Source organism: Folsomia candida, unplaced genomic scaffold, assembly GCF_002217175.1.
Source record: "Folsomia candida strain VU population unplaced genomic scaffold, ASM221717v1 Fcan01_Sc005, whole genome shotgun sequence".
In the NCBI taxonomy this organism is placed as follows: domain Eukaryota; kingdom Metazoa; phylum Arthropoda; class Collembola; order Entomobryomorpha; family Isotomidae; genus Folsomia; species Folsomia candida.
Genome location: NW_019091197.1, coordinates 9,120,586 through 9,137,589, shown reverse-complemented (window position 1 = coordinate 9,137,589; position 17,004 = coordinate 9,120,586). Strand labels below are relative to the sequence as shown.

At 36.0% G+C, this 17,004-nt stretch overlaps 1 protein-coding gene across 1 annotated transcript; it reads right to left on the bottom strand.

Annotated features, from left to right (window-relative positions):
* Positions 1-14,365: 14,365 nt before the first annotated feature.
* LOC110850514 (retinoid isomerohydrolase) lies at positions 14,366-16,157 on the bottom strand. The gene is made up of 6 exons (XM_022097950.1): positions 16,027-16,157; positions 15,736-15,964; positions 15,560-15,645; positions 15,449-15,486; positions 15,004-15,378; positions 14,366-14,937 (listed from the first exon to the last, which is right to left on the bottom strand). The coding sequence occupies exons 1-6, from the start codon at positions 16,155-16,157 to the stop codon at positions 14,366-14,368; spliced, it is 1,431 nt and encodes a 476-aa protein (XP_021953642.1).
* Positions 16,158-17,004: the final 847 nt, after the last annotated feature.

The window sequence follows — 17,004 nt, the reverse complement described above, 5'->3', positions numbered from 1 at the left end:
GCGCTGTTTTTTCGGCTTAATGGGAAACAAATGAGGAAACACCAAATTTTCGTGGCCATCCAAAATTTCTTCTGGAATCAGAAGGACGATATGACTTCAAATGAAGGAAATCCCATCTCGGTAGAACTAATTCGACCTATTTTTGTGGTATGTACAGTGATGCTAGGTCTTGCATTGGTAGCATTTGTGGTAGAAAATGGGAATTTTATCATCCGGATCGGGAAACTGGGGCTGATTTGGGCCTACAAAATGTATAAGTTATTGGTATTTTTAAGATTAGCAAACGGAAGAAGGAGGAAACTTGTTCGAACAGGTTGGAAAGGATGCTGTTAGAAAAATATTAAACTAATCATAAATTGTTGTTAACCTGGACATAGTTTAAGATTAAAATGTAAATGTAGTACAATTTTTTTAGTAATTTGAATGCAACCTTAGAGCATGTGTAAATAGGCAACTAACAGGTATTTGCCTAATAGTTAGTTACTAACTCCTGAGAGTTGTTCACTTTGATAAATAGATAAAACTGTCGTCGTCATCTGCCTTGTGCAACAATTGACGAAAATTATAATTTATGCCAATGCAAACTTAAAATCTTATTACTAGAGGTTCAGAAATTCTAAACTGTATCCAGAGTTAGACCTAATCGTATTACATAAATACATTCTGTAACGACACAAAAACTGGAATTGCGCATACAAGTTTTATTGAAATATCCAGTTTTCAAGGAACCATCATCCATAATATTCATATTAATGTTGAGGTACTGTAAATAAGTCAAGTCAGGTGAAGTCATCCTTTATTCATGTGTTAATGGATATCAGTTTACCAAAATGGTTTAAAAACTATGACACAACAACAATATAACTATATGTTTAACCTAGACTATAAACTAATAGTAAGAATAATAATATTATGTGTAAGACATTGTCGTCGCAAATGCAATAAAACAAAACAAAGGTAGCTTATATAAATATTGCTTCTCTCTTCTTTAGAAGCAATTCACGACATGATTTAACGAAATCATAATATTTTACATAATTTTGGATCCCAATCTTTAGGGAGTTTATTCCAAAGCTTAATAGCTCATGCATTTTCAACCAAAAGACAAAGAGGGGACGGTTATCAGTGGCAACAAACGGTAACAAATTTCCAGAATGGTGAATCGAGACTTATAAGAATTTAGGAAAAGCCGCAGGCGGCCAGTGAAAAGTATGAATAATAATATAGTTACTTAAAATTAAATACTTTATTGTTTTAATTGCCAATATTTTAATTATTAACACCATTCTTAACTATGACGAAGATTAAGCCGACCGATTAAACAGAAACATATCTTACACCCTAGAAAGTCAGTAGGGCACTGGTCGTGTAATCCACCACATTTCCCATTATCGCCACCATCCAAGACTTTGTAGCGTGTCCAAACGGTCCAATTGCAAACCCAACGTTTCTCACGGATCGCAGCAATCTTACTTCATATTTCGAGTAGCACCTCCCCCTCAAATAGTCCAAATGACTGCGTGATGTTTCCCACACCATGACCGCCAATGGTAGAATCGTCCAAAGTGCAAAAATTCCGATCAAGCTTGTCGCTGGACACGCCCAATACGCAATTAAAGGAAGCTTTCCTGGCAATCTGATTGTCCCATAATTTGCAAAAATGAAGACAGACACGCCAAAAAAAATGAGAGGCGGCAGTGCAAAATAACAAAAGTTTTGGTTTACGTAATCATTCCAAATTTGCAATTCTTTGTACATTGCTATCACCCTGACTTCCAGGTTATTTTTTGTTTCTAAAACTTTTCGGCACTTAGCCATTATTTCGATGGATCCTGATAAAACCGCCAGGGTCACGATGGTGAGACCGCACACCGATTTCAAAAATTCTTCCCCAGCCCATGTATAAAGTAGGAATTTTAACGTCATAGTAACAAAATTTGACGAACCGGGAAACTTGATCGGATCTATGTCCAGCCAAACACCGATTGGAAGTAAAAGTGGGGGGACGAGGGGACAGGTTTGAATAAAAGCGCGTAACCCGATCTCCGTGAGCCTATTTATGGCGGAATGATATGTAATTTTTCCCAGGGCTGTGGAACAAGAACAAAAATATTTATATAATATCGGAAATTACGATTATATTTAACATTTCAAGTTATTTATGTAAATGCTAGCAAGGAAAGCCTGCCGCAAGACAGGCGTTGACGTCAGCATGCCAATGCCAAAGTTACTCTCGACTAATCAGAATGTCACGAAAAATTTAACTGGGTGGATTTTTCGAAATTAAAACATAAATATCGTCGTTGTAACTTGGAAAAGAGCTAAGTGCACGCGATCTTTAATTTTGAATAGAGCTAAGTGCAAAATATAAACTTGCAAAAAATTGCCAATGGTAATGCTTAAATTTTATTAAATAATTACTGACGTAAAACTATAGTTAATGATATTTCAGATCAACGTAGTTCGGTAATTTTGTATTTTCCTAACAGTTATATATTTAAATAGTTTTTAGTTTGCACATAGCTCATTTCCAAACTGCCAACAGTGCATTTAGCACTTTTCCGAATTAAGGATTGAGTGTACTTAGCTCTTTTCCAAGTTGCAACAATGATATGTACTTTGTATTCTGTCGCGAAATTCTCTAATTGGATTGACAATTTGACAAACTGAATTCCCCCGGAAGCCGATGATGAGACTGGTTGGGATAATTGCGGGAACAAGCAAACTGATGTAGAGTAGACCAATGGTTTTACGATATCGCGATGACTGAGCATTAGTTTCGACCAGCTGAAATACAGTTGGTTAAATAGTTGGATAGATATCAACGCAAAAAAAGCGAGTATGAGAACTGGGGACAATTTTAGTATAACGTTTTGCAGAACAGAGCAATTTTTCAACCGTATTTGTCTCGTTTTTACCAAAATACTGAATGGGTTGAGAAATCGGAATGAGGAGGCGTAAGTGGCTGCGATTTCCCACAATTGTGAGTTTATGTAATTTTCCGTTGTGTCGGGGGGATGCGGGACGTACGAAGAGTTTACGAAATTTTGAAAATTTTTGAAAAGTAGGTCGTATCCGTATCTTAGACATTGCCACAGAGTTGTTAGGTAAAGGATGAATAATTTTCGAGTGAGGTTATTTTAAGCAATGGTTTGAAATTGGAATAAGAATGGCTGCTAAATTGTATACCAGAAATGAATCGAATTATTGATTAGTCTAAATTCTTAACTGGTAAGCTAAAGCTTATTTTAGAAAATAAACTCTTATTTAATTATGTTATAGATGGGATATTTCTTACAGACATCGCTTTTCGGTATGTATAGAATATTATTCTAAATAAATTATGTATACGTAGCTACTTCACAATATTTGTCCAAAATAATTTTACGACCAGTTTTCATACATAAGTATTTGACCAAGTTTTTGACAAGTTTTGGTCAAAAGTTAAATATCTGATAATTCGCGATAAATTTACACATATCGGCTTGCAGCGCAAAAATTGGCACGGCACCAGTACATCAATCGTATGATAAGTCTTAGTAAAGCATTATGTGTAATAAGCCATTATTTTACTGAAATCTTACATAATTAGATACATATCTGGAACAAATGAATAAAATGATTTTTCGATACCTCAAACGGTATTGAGTAATTACAATTACTTACATATATTTATGCTCGATTTAACTCTAAGGTTGTATATTTTCTACCAATTACAGTTACCAACGTTATGCAAACGATATTTTTTTTACTGACATCACTTGGAATTGAAAATCCGTCTCGATAATTTACATACGTTTCATCCTCTAGAAATAGTTTATTTCTTTCCATAAACCGATATAAGTGTGCATATATGTTATGTAGACTTAACAAAATTAAAAAATAATATTTATTATGGAACAATTGTTAACATATTCGCATCGTTTATTCAAAGCTTAGAATAGGCCTCCTGTCTATCGTTGCTAATCATATTATCGACTTTTCAATTGCAAAACTTTGTAAGTTATCAAGAAACAAATGCCTTTTATAAGGAGAGACCGGTGTTTTGTGATGTATTTAATACATAACAAAAGGCATATTACATATTATGTAAAACACATCCACCTTTTAAGTTAGTTTTGGCAAGGTTTTGGTTACAAGCCTGGATTTCCGTTAAAACTATGGAAAACAAAGAAGTAAATGGTATCACAATTATGCTAATAACCTTCCAACAAAACAATTAACGAATTCTCGACATACATATCTTACTCTTATGTATGCATATATATGCCGGAGCTAAGGAATTTTTGCATAGTTGGTTGCAATTTTAATGCTAATAATTATTATTTGTATTTATCGATGCAAAGAATCGATAAAAACTGCAGATACTATAGACGAATTAATGCAAAGCTGTGGATGCTATTGTTATTATGCTTAAATAAAATACTTTCCATTTAATTAGAGAATGTTGCCAAAATACATGTTATCCTAATGGCACCAGCATGTTACATACTATGCAGCAACGCAGTCTACATGACAAAAAGTAGGAGTTCGTGACAACCTGTCCCTTGCAGGTCGTCACGAATGTCGGATATGGACCTGTCTCAAAGTTTTCAGCTACAGCTTCCTGTAATGTCTATTTCCGGCATTGTAAGATAGGACAGGGAGGGACATTTATAGAATGGGCAGACTAGTGTGACATCGAATTTCTGGGGGGACAATGTCCCGTTTTCCCCTGATTCCCCTCCAATGACCTGAGCATTATGTATTTATGTATGCATACTAATGCAAAGCAATAATTTTCTTGACTTTAGAGAACCTGCAATATTTCGATGAAATGAAGATCCGACGTCAAACAAATTGGATTATATCTACCCACAAAAACAGTCTACTTAGCTGTTCAGCTACAGGTATCAACCAATCGAAGATACATATGTGTGTAGTGTATACTGACAGATCCGCGTAGTTACTGTAAATAGGAACGCTAAACTAACGATTAATGTTGTTGAGAAAGAAGCTAAATTAAGGGTATTCTAAAATGCGAATTATGTATGTTTTAGTAAAGCGTTGCGAAATTTCTTAATTAAACCATTTTTGTATACAATTTTGTATTTAAATCTAGATTTTGTACAATGTGTATTTCTTCGATTATTTTCACACTCACGACATTGTCCAAAATCTCATCCACCAGTTCGTCGAATTGGGCTGGCATCTTTCTTGATTCATAGCTTACATTCATATTCACCCCAAAATGTTCAATATTATTCAACTTGGAGGAAAATTTGTTTTTTTTTAACTATTAGGATTGCTAATTTGTACACTCCACTTAGGCAAATAGTTATGTGCCATGGTCAGTCTGAATCACACCATTCCAACAGATCACTCAGAATTTTTGAATATCGCGTCACAGAAAAATCTGCTCAGCCAAAATCCGTCTTCGTTCCTTTAGAATGGACGCCATGGTCTGCTGCAGTGGCAGGATATTTGATCCACTTTCTTAACATAGCACTTCGACATGAATACATCTTGGGCGCAATATTCCCCACCGTGATACTGAATGCTTCGTACGCGCAACCCAACTCATAGGTACCGTGAAACTTATCCTTTTCCATGACAGTACCAGTTCACCCCTCTTCACTCCTTGCTTAACTTAAAATCCCAACACATTTTCACAATTGGAGAAAATCTCATTACCAGACAGCGGCCAAGAGTGGGACGTTCAAAATTAGGACATGCCCAAATACACCGCATTCATTCAAAATTCACTGAATGCCACATGCGGCCTACTCCACAGAGGATTTTCAAATTTACAATATCCCGCCTTCTGACAAATTGCGAGAAAATATAACTTAACTCTACTGCAAGACAGTGGAAAAGGTCATTACAACTTTACTTTCAACTTCGGCTATGTCCTAACAACCCGCCTGAACAATATTGGAAAACAGGATGCCATTTACGGATTGGATTTTAGATCTATCAAATTCATAACAGCATTATAATTAGTCTGCATTGTTTCTGCCGTTGTATTTCTGACATGGACAGGATGGCACAGCGAAAACCGTGATTCCTGGATGGCCTATATTGTTACGGTCTTCTCCAGATGTATCGTGGTACTGTCAATTTACCTCGGCCAGTAATTAAATACTGACACCCATGACCATCACCATAATTTCTTAAAATACAACAATCCATTCCAGAGGTCAATCGACATAGAAACAAACAGTTTCATCAATGCATAAATATTTAATCCAATAAATATTGGATTTGTCCAAGCTCAAGTAAAATATTTTACGTGTATAATGATTGGAAACATATGGCGCGGTTGAACACGTCCGACTTGTTAAAATTACAATGTGCACATTTTAACTTTACACGTAATATTTATATTAATATTGTTAATCTGGATTATCCAACGCTATTTTTAGTTAATAAACTTCAGTAACTACTGTAAAATTTGAATAATTTGTATAAGGGTTTATATCTTTACTCTTTAAGTATCTATGTAAATTGCAAAATTACAATGGCTTTAACTTTTATTATCTTGTATACACACACAATTTACCTTAAACATCTTAAATCTTATTACAATATCTAGTTTGATTGGATACGCTTGAATACTAGCAAGTATATTTATTCACAACTCGTTTGAAATTAAGGTTTCGCAACACATTTTTTGACTATATAAATAACGTATTTAAATTTTAAAGTATATTTAAACCTTAAAATTTCCGTGAATAACACCAGTCCACAAATCATCAAACAAACCCCACAAATATAAAAGCCTGGTGATATCTTAGAATTAAAATCCAATTTAACAACTGCATCAATTCTAGGGTGTGTCCAGTTTGCATATTCATGCAGAAGTCTTTTAGGTCTCCACAAATTATAAATTATTTCCCATCGTTTGAAAATCCCTGACCACATCAAAACCTTTATACGTTTCTCTATATACCTTCCTCTATCTGGATTAAACGTCCAACCTCTCGTTACCGAAAAGAAAGTATCACCATCAACCCTTACATATGTTCTCTTGTCCTCATTATCGTTCAGATAACTCGTTGTTGCCTTAATATTCTCCTTTAAATCGATTAAAGCTACTTTTTCGCAACTAGATAAAGTTTTGACTATTCCATGGCTGTCCTTTTCGTCATACTCCACCGGCTTTACGGTATGGTATTTCGAAAGGTATTGCAAACTCGTATTAAATTCCGTTAAATTCCATTCGTGGAAACTCAAAGTTTCTAACTTCACCGGAACCCCGACATAAGGGAGAATCATTTCCGCCATTGCCCTTGCTATCTTCTTATAACGACCGAGGTGCCCTCCTTCTCCAGCTCCAAATACTATTCGTTTTGCGCGGGCAAAAATTTCATAATAGAAATTCGAGTAGCGACGTTTATTTGCACTAATTCCTTCTTTCCCATATTTATTGAATAGGTAGAGTGGCATTAAAATTTTAATGCCGTCAACATCCATTACAGTTTCCCATGGTGAATGGTAAATCGTTGGTATAATCAGCTCCATGGTGAAAGAAGTTTTATACCAATTCGTCAAACTGGTTCCTATCAACAGAATTCATATAGCGACAATAGTGTAAAGGCCTAACATCCGATGAGGCTTCCCGCTAATTGTTGTCTCATACATGGAATCACTCCATAAGACAGAGTTTTCAGGTCATTCCGACTATCTGCATCACCCCACTAGATAGAGCTGTCCTATGTAGCGCTGTTAAAATAAGGACCACTATTGCGAAGCATGCCACTAGAGCAACCCATGTTGCCTCATCAAATGGACTCGTTAGTGAGGACAGCATGCCAGAAGTCGAACTAATTTTGTAACACGACACAAAGCTGTATGTCCGAACATCATACATGACATTGACGACACCATTTTTTCCCCAGCCACCAAATTTATCAATTATTGGGAATACGTGAAGGGCATTACCCGGTGTATATTCATATTCAAACACGTCCTGTACGACCAAAAACCATATAAAAGTAGAAAACGACGAGACTATACGACGATACCCTAGGTGGGAATTTCGAACATTGATATTTAGTCGATGTCGACCTGAAGAGTTTTATTATAGTTTGGATCGGAAAAGCGCGTTGGAGACCAGAAATATTTGCTCAGTTTGGACACATTTTTACCAACAATGTTCAACAGGTAGCAGCACTCTGATGGGAGGCAATCGATCTTGTACCATTCCTCAGACCGTCTAATACCAAGTGGCGGTGTCTCGAGGTGGTACACGTTTTGGTAATGCATCTCTAATAAAGGCGTGTACTTCAACAAGGTCGCGACATCCACCACAATTACTTCTCTTAAGCGAATATTGTGGTAAAGATGGCACAGATACTGCTTAATACTTGGAATCGCGGTGAATAAAATGAAATATTGTGATCTCCAGTTTTCGCCAATGACACGAGGCAGTCCCATCAATTTAAAAAAACGTTCTTGCAGTAAGCTATTCTTTTCAGGTAGCATGGTAAATGTTGCCCAGCAATGGTGTTTGGGATTGCGACGGCGCTGAATAGAAAATTTATTACCAAGACTGTCTTCATTCATGTTGTCTCCTTTGATGTCGTAATCGAGTAGAATAATCGGTCCGAAGTTGGGCGTGGTTGAGAAGGCCCAAATAAATTTGTTCGGAATGTATAAAATCGTAGTACAGTGTTCAAAGGGGTATAGGTACTTGGTAAATTTGAGCGAATTGGATTCTGGCATTGTAATGTTTTTTACTACACTTAGATCCAGAGTGGGCCTAGTAAATGGAGACATTGCCAAAATGTATTGAAATATTAAGAAAAAGACTGCAGTACACAGACAACTGGAGTTGTGGGACCACATTATTATTTAGTGTGGTTAACTTAGATGATTTAAATGTGACAATATTTATACAACAATTTTGTATGGAGGATTGAAAGGTGTACGTTCTTATAGTGGACTGGAATAAAGTAAGCTATTTAGTGTTTGTACATCCACCCACGATTTTTTCAGCGGTTTTTTCATAAGGATGAAAAATGTCCAGGTTTTACTGAGAAGTGGAAATATTAATTTAAATAAACCGTAATCAGGTTAACTGAGTCGCATTACTAAAGTATTATGATAATCATCTTAGTTTATTTCTTCCTGTAATCATTTCGTTGAGGGATGCATAATAAAGTGAAGGAAACAACAATAACCGATGAGATACATATTTAATTCAGAAGGCAGAAAAGTTTTTAGAGCTATCGATGTGTTCACAAATGTACATTTTAGCATGTGATTACATTTGTGGGTTATATAGTTAATTTGATAATATGTTTTTTAGGAAGTTCCTACTTAAATTTAATTTTGTTAAACTTTTCTTCTTGTTAGTGCCAGATAAGGAATAATGTATATGCTTACTTTATGCCTTATTCAGAATATTAACTTTCACATTTACTTAAATAATTTTGAAATAAAAAGTAGATAAACCTAATTACCGGAAAGGAAATTTGGAAGCATACAAACTTCGAACTATTAAATATATATAAATGAAATTCCATATGTAGGCATGAATTACTGGATTGCAGTATAACTTTATACAAAGATGTACGAAGGAACAAGTACTGTCGTTATTTGACAAATCGTTCCTGATGTGTGGCGAGGTGGGGATTCTTGAAAATCGTGATTTTTGCGTTGCATAATTTATGGACGACTCCTTATTTGTAAAAAATTACTTTGCATTTTCATTCGTAAACCTGCACACTGCAGTATGCATTTACAGAAGATATACATAAGTTACGAAAATTATGTCCTAATGGATTCATATCCATTTATTTTAAGATAACCACCCTAATTTTCAACGTTGTCTAAACTTTGCAAATAAGCAACAGTAAAGTACAACCTAGAAGGCTTAACCAAATAAGAAAGAACGTTCATATTCCCTCCTGTGTCGTTAACGGTAAAGGATTTTCCCTTTTTTTCAAATATGTGATAAGCAATCTTGTGAAATTCGATCGCTGTTACTGCCATGTGAGACGATCTCTCCAGAATTTTCCACACCTTGCCTCGATAAAACCTTGAAAATATGTAATATTTAACTTTCGACCATCCCACCGTTCTAAATTTCCATGCATAATTATCAAACAATATTGATTCCTTAATCGTATATAACTGTTTCCAGTAATAATTCCTCCCTAGATATTTCATCTCTGCCTTAATATTCGCATGGAAATCGGTATATGCCAACTTGCCACATTTTACTAGCTCATATTCCACAATGCTGTCCTGCTGGAGACGTCATTCAAACGGAATTTCACGTCCATGAAAGCTCTCCATGAGGAATTTGCCGTAACTGACCGCGGCCAAAATTGAATTCTCCCATCTTAACGGATTTTCAGATAATATAGTCCCAACCCAACGTTCGATTGGTTGCCTCTTGTGAAAACCTTCTACCATAATCATTTTCATACTTCTGCCAAGTTAAATCTAAATGATACTTAAGTATAAGGTTAGCCGCTTGTGTAGATAACTATTAACATACTTTAGAAATCATACTTTGGGATAGTGTTTACAACTGATTCAAATGTGCAAAAACCAATTCTAGAAGTCTGTTACCCATCTTACCGAGAGACAAATACAACATATGTTGTATGTGTCAGTTATATATACATATAACTGACAATATTATTTATGTTCGCTACTTGCACGTTTCCTTTGTAAAAATGGATTTTAAACTGTTAAATACAAAAATGTCAACTCATTGTCAAAAAATAAAGCATTTACATTATGTTATGTTAATGTTAGTAAGTACAAAAGAAAGTTGAAACTTTCATTTACTTTATACTGTTAATTATTTCACTGTATTATATTTTTTATTTAGCCATACATTTACTTATACCATATATCAATTATATCATATGTATGCTGTAAGATTCTTTAATTAGTTAAAATTACATATTGTTGTGTACCAATCTTTATCTTGCCATTAATGAAATGTAGGATTATTTAGAAATATATTTACCTATGTAAACTTTACATATATGTATAATGCAGACTTAAAAGATGGCAATTTGTTTGGCATGCATTTCATATCAACTTTTGGCAATCAAAGAAACACTCATTTCATACGAGAAAAATAATTGAAGAACACTTTATGCTAAACTTGTGTATGTAGCCCATATCCGCTTCGAAATGAGCAATTTAACACGTGCACTGAATATTCGTAATAAGCTCGGTCGGAAATGAACTAAATAATCGAGAACACTATTATGCAAATCTTTTACTCTTCTAAGTTCTAGCAAAACTTTAGAGAATAAAATGACACGTTTATATTTATCAGAAGCACCACAAAACTTTTCGAAACAAAGATTTTTGAATTTACCATTATTTATTTTATAAGAAATAGTAAATTAATTCTTAAAACTTCAGCTCAAAAGTGCGAATTTTATTTCGCCTATAATATCCTGGGGCTGCAATGTAGTGTTGATTGCTGCAAAAGCACGTATTGTTTTCTGAAATATTTAAGTGGAAAGAAATTTCATTATGATAACGATCATCTTGCCTTGTTACTTATTTGTAGTATTTCCATCCTTCTTTTTATGTTCACCCATTTGGAATAACGTCTTTCTCAAGGCCGACCTCACCTTCATATTTAGTCCGAAATGTTACAACTTATTCAATTTAGACGCAGATTTGCCTTACTTTGAAGAACTAAAAGTCGCCAATCTGTACACCCCGCTCCGTCTTATTGTTATTTGCCACACGTCTTCTCAAACTCTCACGCCCAGCTGGCCCAAATCTCTAAGACCGTTTAAGTATCGTTCTAGAGAAAAATCGGCGCGAACAAAATCCACCTTTGTTCAGCTAGAACAGACCCCGTGGTCCACAGCAGTTGCAGGATATTTAAGCTGTGAGTACTTGATTCTCATTCTTGGCGAAGTTTTTCGACAAGAATACATATTTATCAACGCTAACCCTCACCGTGATGCGGTTTGCTTCGAACGTGCCGCTAATATTCTTGGAACAACGAAACTGATCATTTTCGAGAAGACTGTCACTTCTACCCTCTTAATTCCATGTTTGACATGTAAACCAATCGTTTTTCAATACCTCGAAATCATCACATTTCAAGAAATCGGTCAAGCTTGGCATACTCATAATAAGGACATGCACAAATATTCGGCGTTTGTCGACGATTCAATCAACACAACGTGTGGTCTGCTACACAGCGGGTTCACAAATTCAAAATATCCCGACTTTTGCCCGATAGCGACAATTGCGGCCAAATACAATCTGACCTTGATTGAAGACCACGTTTTCTCTTATTCCTATAACGAAAGTTTTGGTCGTCTACTCGTTACCCGCCTTAATCATTTTTTTCTCCGTGACGCCATTTTTCAAGTCAACTTTAAGTCGTTCAACTTCGTAACTGTTACCAACCCGTCGACCCATGCAAGTGGGGTGGAGACGTTTGTGTCTCCTCTGGACGTTGAGACGTGGATTTGTCTCTTAATAAGTGTGGTATCAACAGTGGGATTCTTAGCGTGTCAAGGCACAAATCGTAATATCTTGACGGTCACAATGGTTGCTGACAAACTAATCACCATAACGTCCCTCCTCCTCGGTCAGGTTGGCGAAACAAGTGGCAAACCATATCAAACAGGCAAAGTGATCTTGATCTTGATAACGTTATGGTTTTTTGGGAATCTCATCCTGATGTCAAATGTGTACCAAGGAATGATATATTCATGCTTGGCCGTTCTCGTCCCGCCCCAGACGCCAAGCGGGATGGACGACCTGGTAAATTGGGACATTCCAATTGTAGCCATGGATATTGCTTTTGATTCCCGCACAAATACGTACAAACCATACTTGTCGAGATATATCATTCCAGAGTTAATCTTGAGCAGTGAGCAGAATCCGAAATTTATGCAATTCCTGACGAAATTTAAGGCAAAGATTTCTTCTATAAGTACCAAGTCGGTGTCTACCATGGTGGATACAGTATTTCTCGAAAATTCCGACAAAAGCCATCAAACTATTGCCCTTCTGTGTAGCGATGATGTCTTAGATGATATCGCGAAACAAATTAAATTTCAGGGAAATCGTCGCGGCGTGCGAAACCGGGGTGACTCGCCATTTAGGAATGTGGAGTTTAAAGTGGGAATTAGAAATTTGCTGGCGCCATATTTTGCGAAGGAGTGGAGAAACTTGAACGCGGCTGGTTTGAACCAGATGTGGAATAAGGTGTACAGGATTAGTTTGTTTTTGCGGGTTAGGGGAACACATTTGGGAAAGCAGAAATATTTTGAGGTAACACAAAGCTTCTTCGGTAATCCGAGAGAAGGAGTAGTATTTCATGAGGCTACGCCCGTGTCGGTAGGATTGATCCGACCAATCTTTGCCATATGTGCAGTAATCTTGGCAATAGCGGTGGTACAATTTATGGCAGAAAGTAAGATATGTTTTAGAAACAAGGTAACATTAAGGTCAGTTTTTTGTAATGTTTCAACGAAAATTATATCGATTCGCGATGAAATCGATTAGAATTTTTATGTAAAGGAGGAATGAAATTTGTTGTTCAAGCTGTAGGATCCCCCTTGATTTCTGAAATTAACTCGGACCGGAACTTACCAACCCGAACTGTTGTCAGCAATGAGTTGCCGCGGCTAGTCGTGGTTTCTATTTATGGATGTAATGAAGTTGGGCCACCTCACAAAGCATAACCCGAACCGCGTGGCTAGAATTCATGTTCAGGAAATGTTAAGTGTTTGAGAAATGTAGTCATTGGAAGAATCGATTAAAGATATGAATCTTTCCCCGAGCGACGTTTTGGGCATACTGAAACGTCACATTATTGAACATTGGCTATCCCAACGAAATCACGATCGAATACCTCATTCGGATCTTCGTCATAACAATTTAGAGCATGAAGAGGAACGATCAGTAAAGTTTTATTTGTATGTCCTTATAATCCGGAAGCTATATATAATGAAGATTTATCCCTAGTGAGTTGGCACTTTCATATGATAGGATAGAAGGGGAATTAATAACAAGGGAGGATTGAGGGGACAGAGTTTTTGGGTGGGCAATATCCCCCTTCCAACATTGTTGCAACGTCGGTGTACATCCATGCATGCCTCGTGTCAGTAAATGTTTATTGTTAATTGCCTTCAAAAATTTATCGGTTATAGTGATGTACGTTCCAGGAACGAATTAATGTATAATTAGTACATATGCAGCAATAAACCAAATATGATTCGAAAAAAACAGTAGATTTTATATTTTTGAGGAAAAGTAATGACAAATGCAATTTTAAAACCATCAATATATTTGACTTTATTCTACATTTTGCTCAATTGTTTAAACAATTTAACCCGAGAACAAAACAGAATGAAGGGATATAGGAATTTCTGAATCAAAATAAGCCCTTCCGACCTCTCTCAAATCCCTCCCATCCAGCCATACCATAAAATCCTGCCATTTCTCCTTCATTGCCAAATAGTTTACCAAACCAAATAGTTTTAAGTTTTATAACCTTATGATGGTGCACGGAAGGACATAATGCACCCGTTGTCCAAACGAATCGGAGATCTTTGCCAGAAAATTTCTTGTTCCAAGTCGGAAAATCCATCTTGACATCAGACACTAGTTCAGGTTGAAGAAAAATTTTGTCGTCGATTTTTAACGCCGTTGCGGTAGAATTAACACTGACCAAATTCTTGTTTTCTGGACATATTCCTATTGTCGCGACACCTAACGGGATCACAAAGCGAAGAAGGCGTGGACACTCTGCATCTCTTAGAACATGCCAAGCTCGAAGTTTAGCAAGTACTTGAGCATCGACAAATTGAATATTCGGCATTCCAAAGAGATCCACGATTAGATGGTCATTTTCTTCGTAACAATTGAGAATGTGGAGGAACACAAAGGCATCCTTTGATAGAATTTCAGTCTTCATCACTTTCAGTGTTTTCTTGTTAAAGATATCTAAAGAATTTAATAATGTAGACAAAACAACACATTTGGAAAAAATTATTTTCTGTATGAACTTACAAAATTGGTTCTTCTTCTCTGGAAACCAGTCCATCACCTCCCTCTGACAGAAACCTTTAAACATTAACTTAATTGCTTTGGCTAAATTGAAGTGGCACGGTTGATCAATCCAGACGAGGTAATTGTTGGACATTCCGAACGAGTGGAGCAGCGGGACACCTGATTTCGTTCGACATGAATGCGACCCAATAATCTTCCCTTTCTTCAAAGTTTCCTTGAGCGGACTTGACTTGCATCCCTGCGGATACTTTACGACCTTCCACTTGACAGCGGGAACTATGCTGATGCCAACATTGTACGTCTCGCCGGTCGCCGGGTCGGTTAGGGGATGTGCTGATATGGCGTGCAGGCTGAAGTCATTCGCGGAATCGTATTCTGATTGGCGGAAATTTTGAATAGTTTGAAATGTCAGTGTATCATGTTTTTAAAAGGTTAAGAGACTTACTCGATATACAGTGCAAAGATTTCGGGTCAAGCTCGTACCTGCAAATTCAAAGTATGGAGATACGTATGTGTAGCTAAATATGTTAAATTATGACATGGTTGGTTTAGTTACATGAAGCCGGCGTGTCCAATAACGATTGGATTTCGACAAATCTCCGATGTGCAGATGTATTGGCAATTATCGGTAGCTTGAAGTATCTGGTTTATCAATTAAAAAAATGTTCCATTTTTATTATTAAATGTATGCGTATAAACAAGTTTATTTTACTGTTAAGTTAAATATTTTACCATAGCTACAATTTTTCCAAGTGCAGATTTCGCATCTGAACCTGCTGTTCTGGTGGAGAATTCGCTAATTATTGGTTTCTGTGATGCTTCTGCCCTTTTGAAGGCTTCCGACGACACAAATTTTGAAGTGAAAGAAACGCTGCCAGATTTGCCTCCTTTAATATCAAATTTGGTTATCATTTGATAGCCGTCGAAAGTGTGGTTCAGTCTGAATTTCGGATAGTCCCACCTGATCGGTAGAAGACATTTGCTATTTAAAATTTAGAGTAAAATTAAAACGAAAGGACTTACTTGGCCGGACAACTTCGGGAAACCTGGCCAGCTGCCCATTCTGGAATTTCTCCAATAATTTTTGCAACTTCTGGCTTTCTGGTTTCCTTTAAGGATTTGAAAACCCTGATTTGGTTTTCTGCCATCGCCATGATTTTTTTCTTTAATATTTCGTGACTGATTCAATTTTAGTAAGAGTGAAAAAGTGTGTAATTCCTATATTTACAAAAAATTTATTTAACCTGCAGTAATAAAAATGAATCCAATAAAGATTTAAACGATAGCACATTTATTCTTCAGTCATATTTGTTAACAGATTTCGCGTGCGTCCCTCGTAAAAGTTTATTAAGCAATATTGCAGAATATCCCCTCCTTTATGAATTGCTGATTTTGCATAACATCGGAGCGCCTGGATGCAGGAAGAGGTTAAATTTTAAGGACATGTAAAAAAATTGTAAACCAACTTTAACTTCTTGTACATCGTTGCCTAAAGGAAACTACGCATCCATGAGAATTTATCTCATTTGAGAAAAGTGTTGGTTCTGAGTGTACATATTATGTTGATGTTAACTTGCTTAAAATAATTTCCAATTTTTTAGGTCAAAGTCGGTTTCACGTGTCACTTTTGTTGAGATAATCATTTCTTAAATAACCTGTGCCTTATTTAGTATAAAGCATGGTAGAATTAATCAATTTTCTTTCGGAATGAAGCAACAGTGAATATTTAATGTTCGTAGTTCGACTCATAATTTAGTTTACTGCAGTAAACTCATGAGGATGAGTATGTATGTATGTATGCGTCGTACATATATGATACAAATATCAAGTTTTGTTATCTAATATAATATAATAAGATAACATAAGATAACAAAACTTGATATTTGTATAGATAATATCTATAGGCAATTTTGATGTGTGTTGTAAAAAGTAAAGATGTTTGCGAAGTATGATAATTACTATTTATGCAAAACTAAAAAAACACACTGGATGAGAAAAATC

Coding starts and splice junctions, on each gene's coding strand:
- LOC110850514 (XM_022097950.1), bottom strand. CDS start 16,157: ATGGCGATGGCAGAAAACCAAATCAGGGTTTTCAAATCCTTAAAGGAA. Junction 15,646..15,735: donor TTGGAAAAATTGTAGCTATG/GTAAAATATTTA, acceptor TTGATAAACCAG/ATACTTCAAGCTACCGATAA. Junction 14,938..15,003: donor AGAGAAGAAGAACCAATTTT/GTAAGTTCATAC, acceptor TAAATTCTTTAG/ATATCTTTAACAAGAAAACA.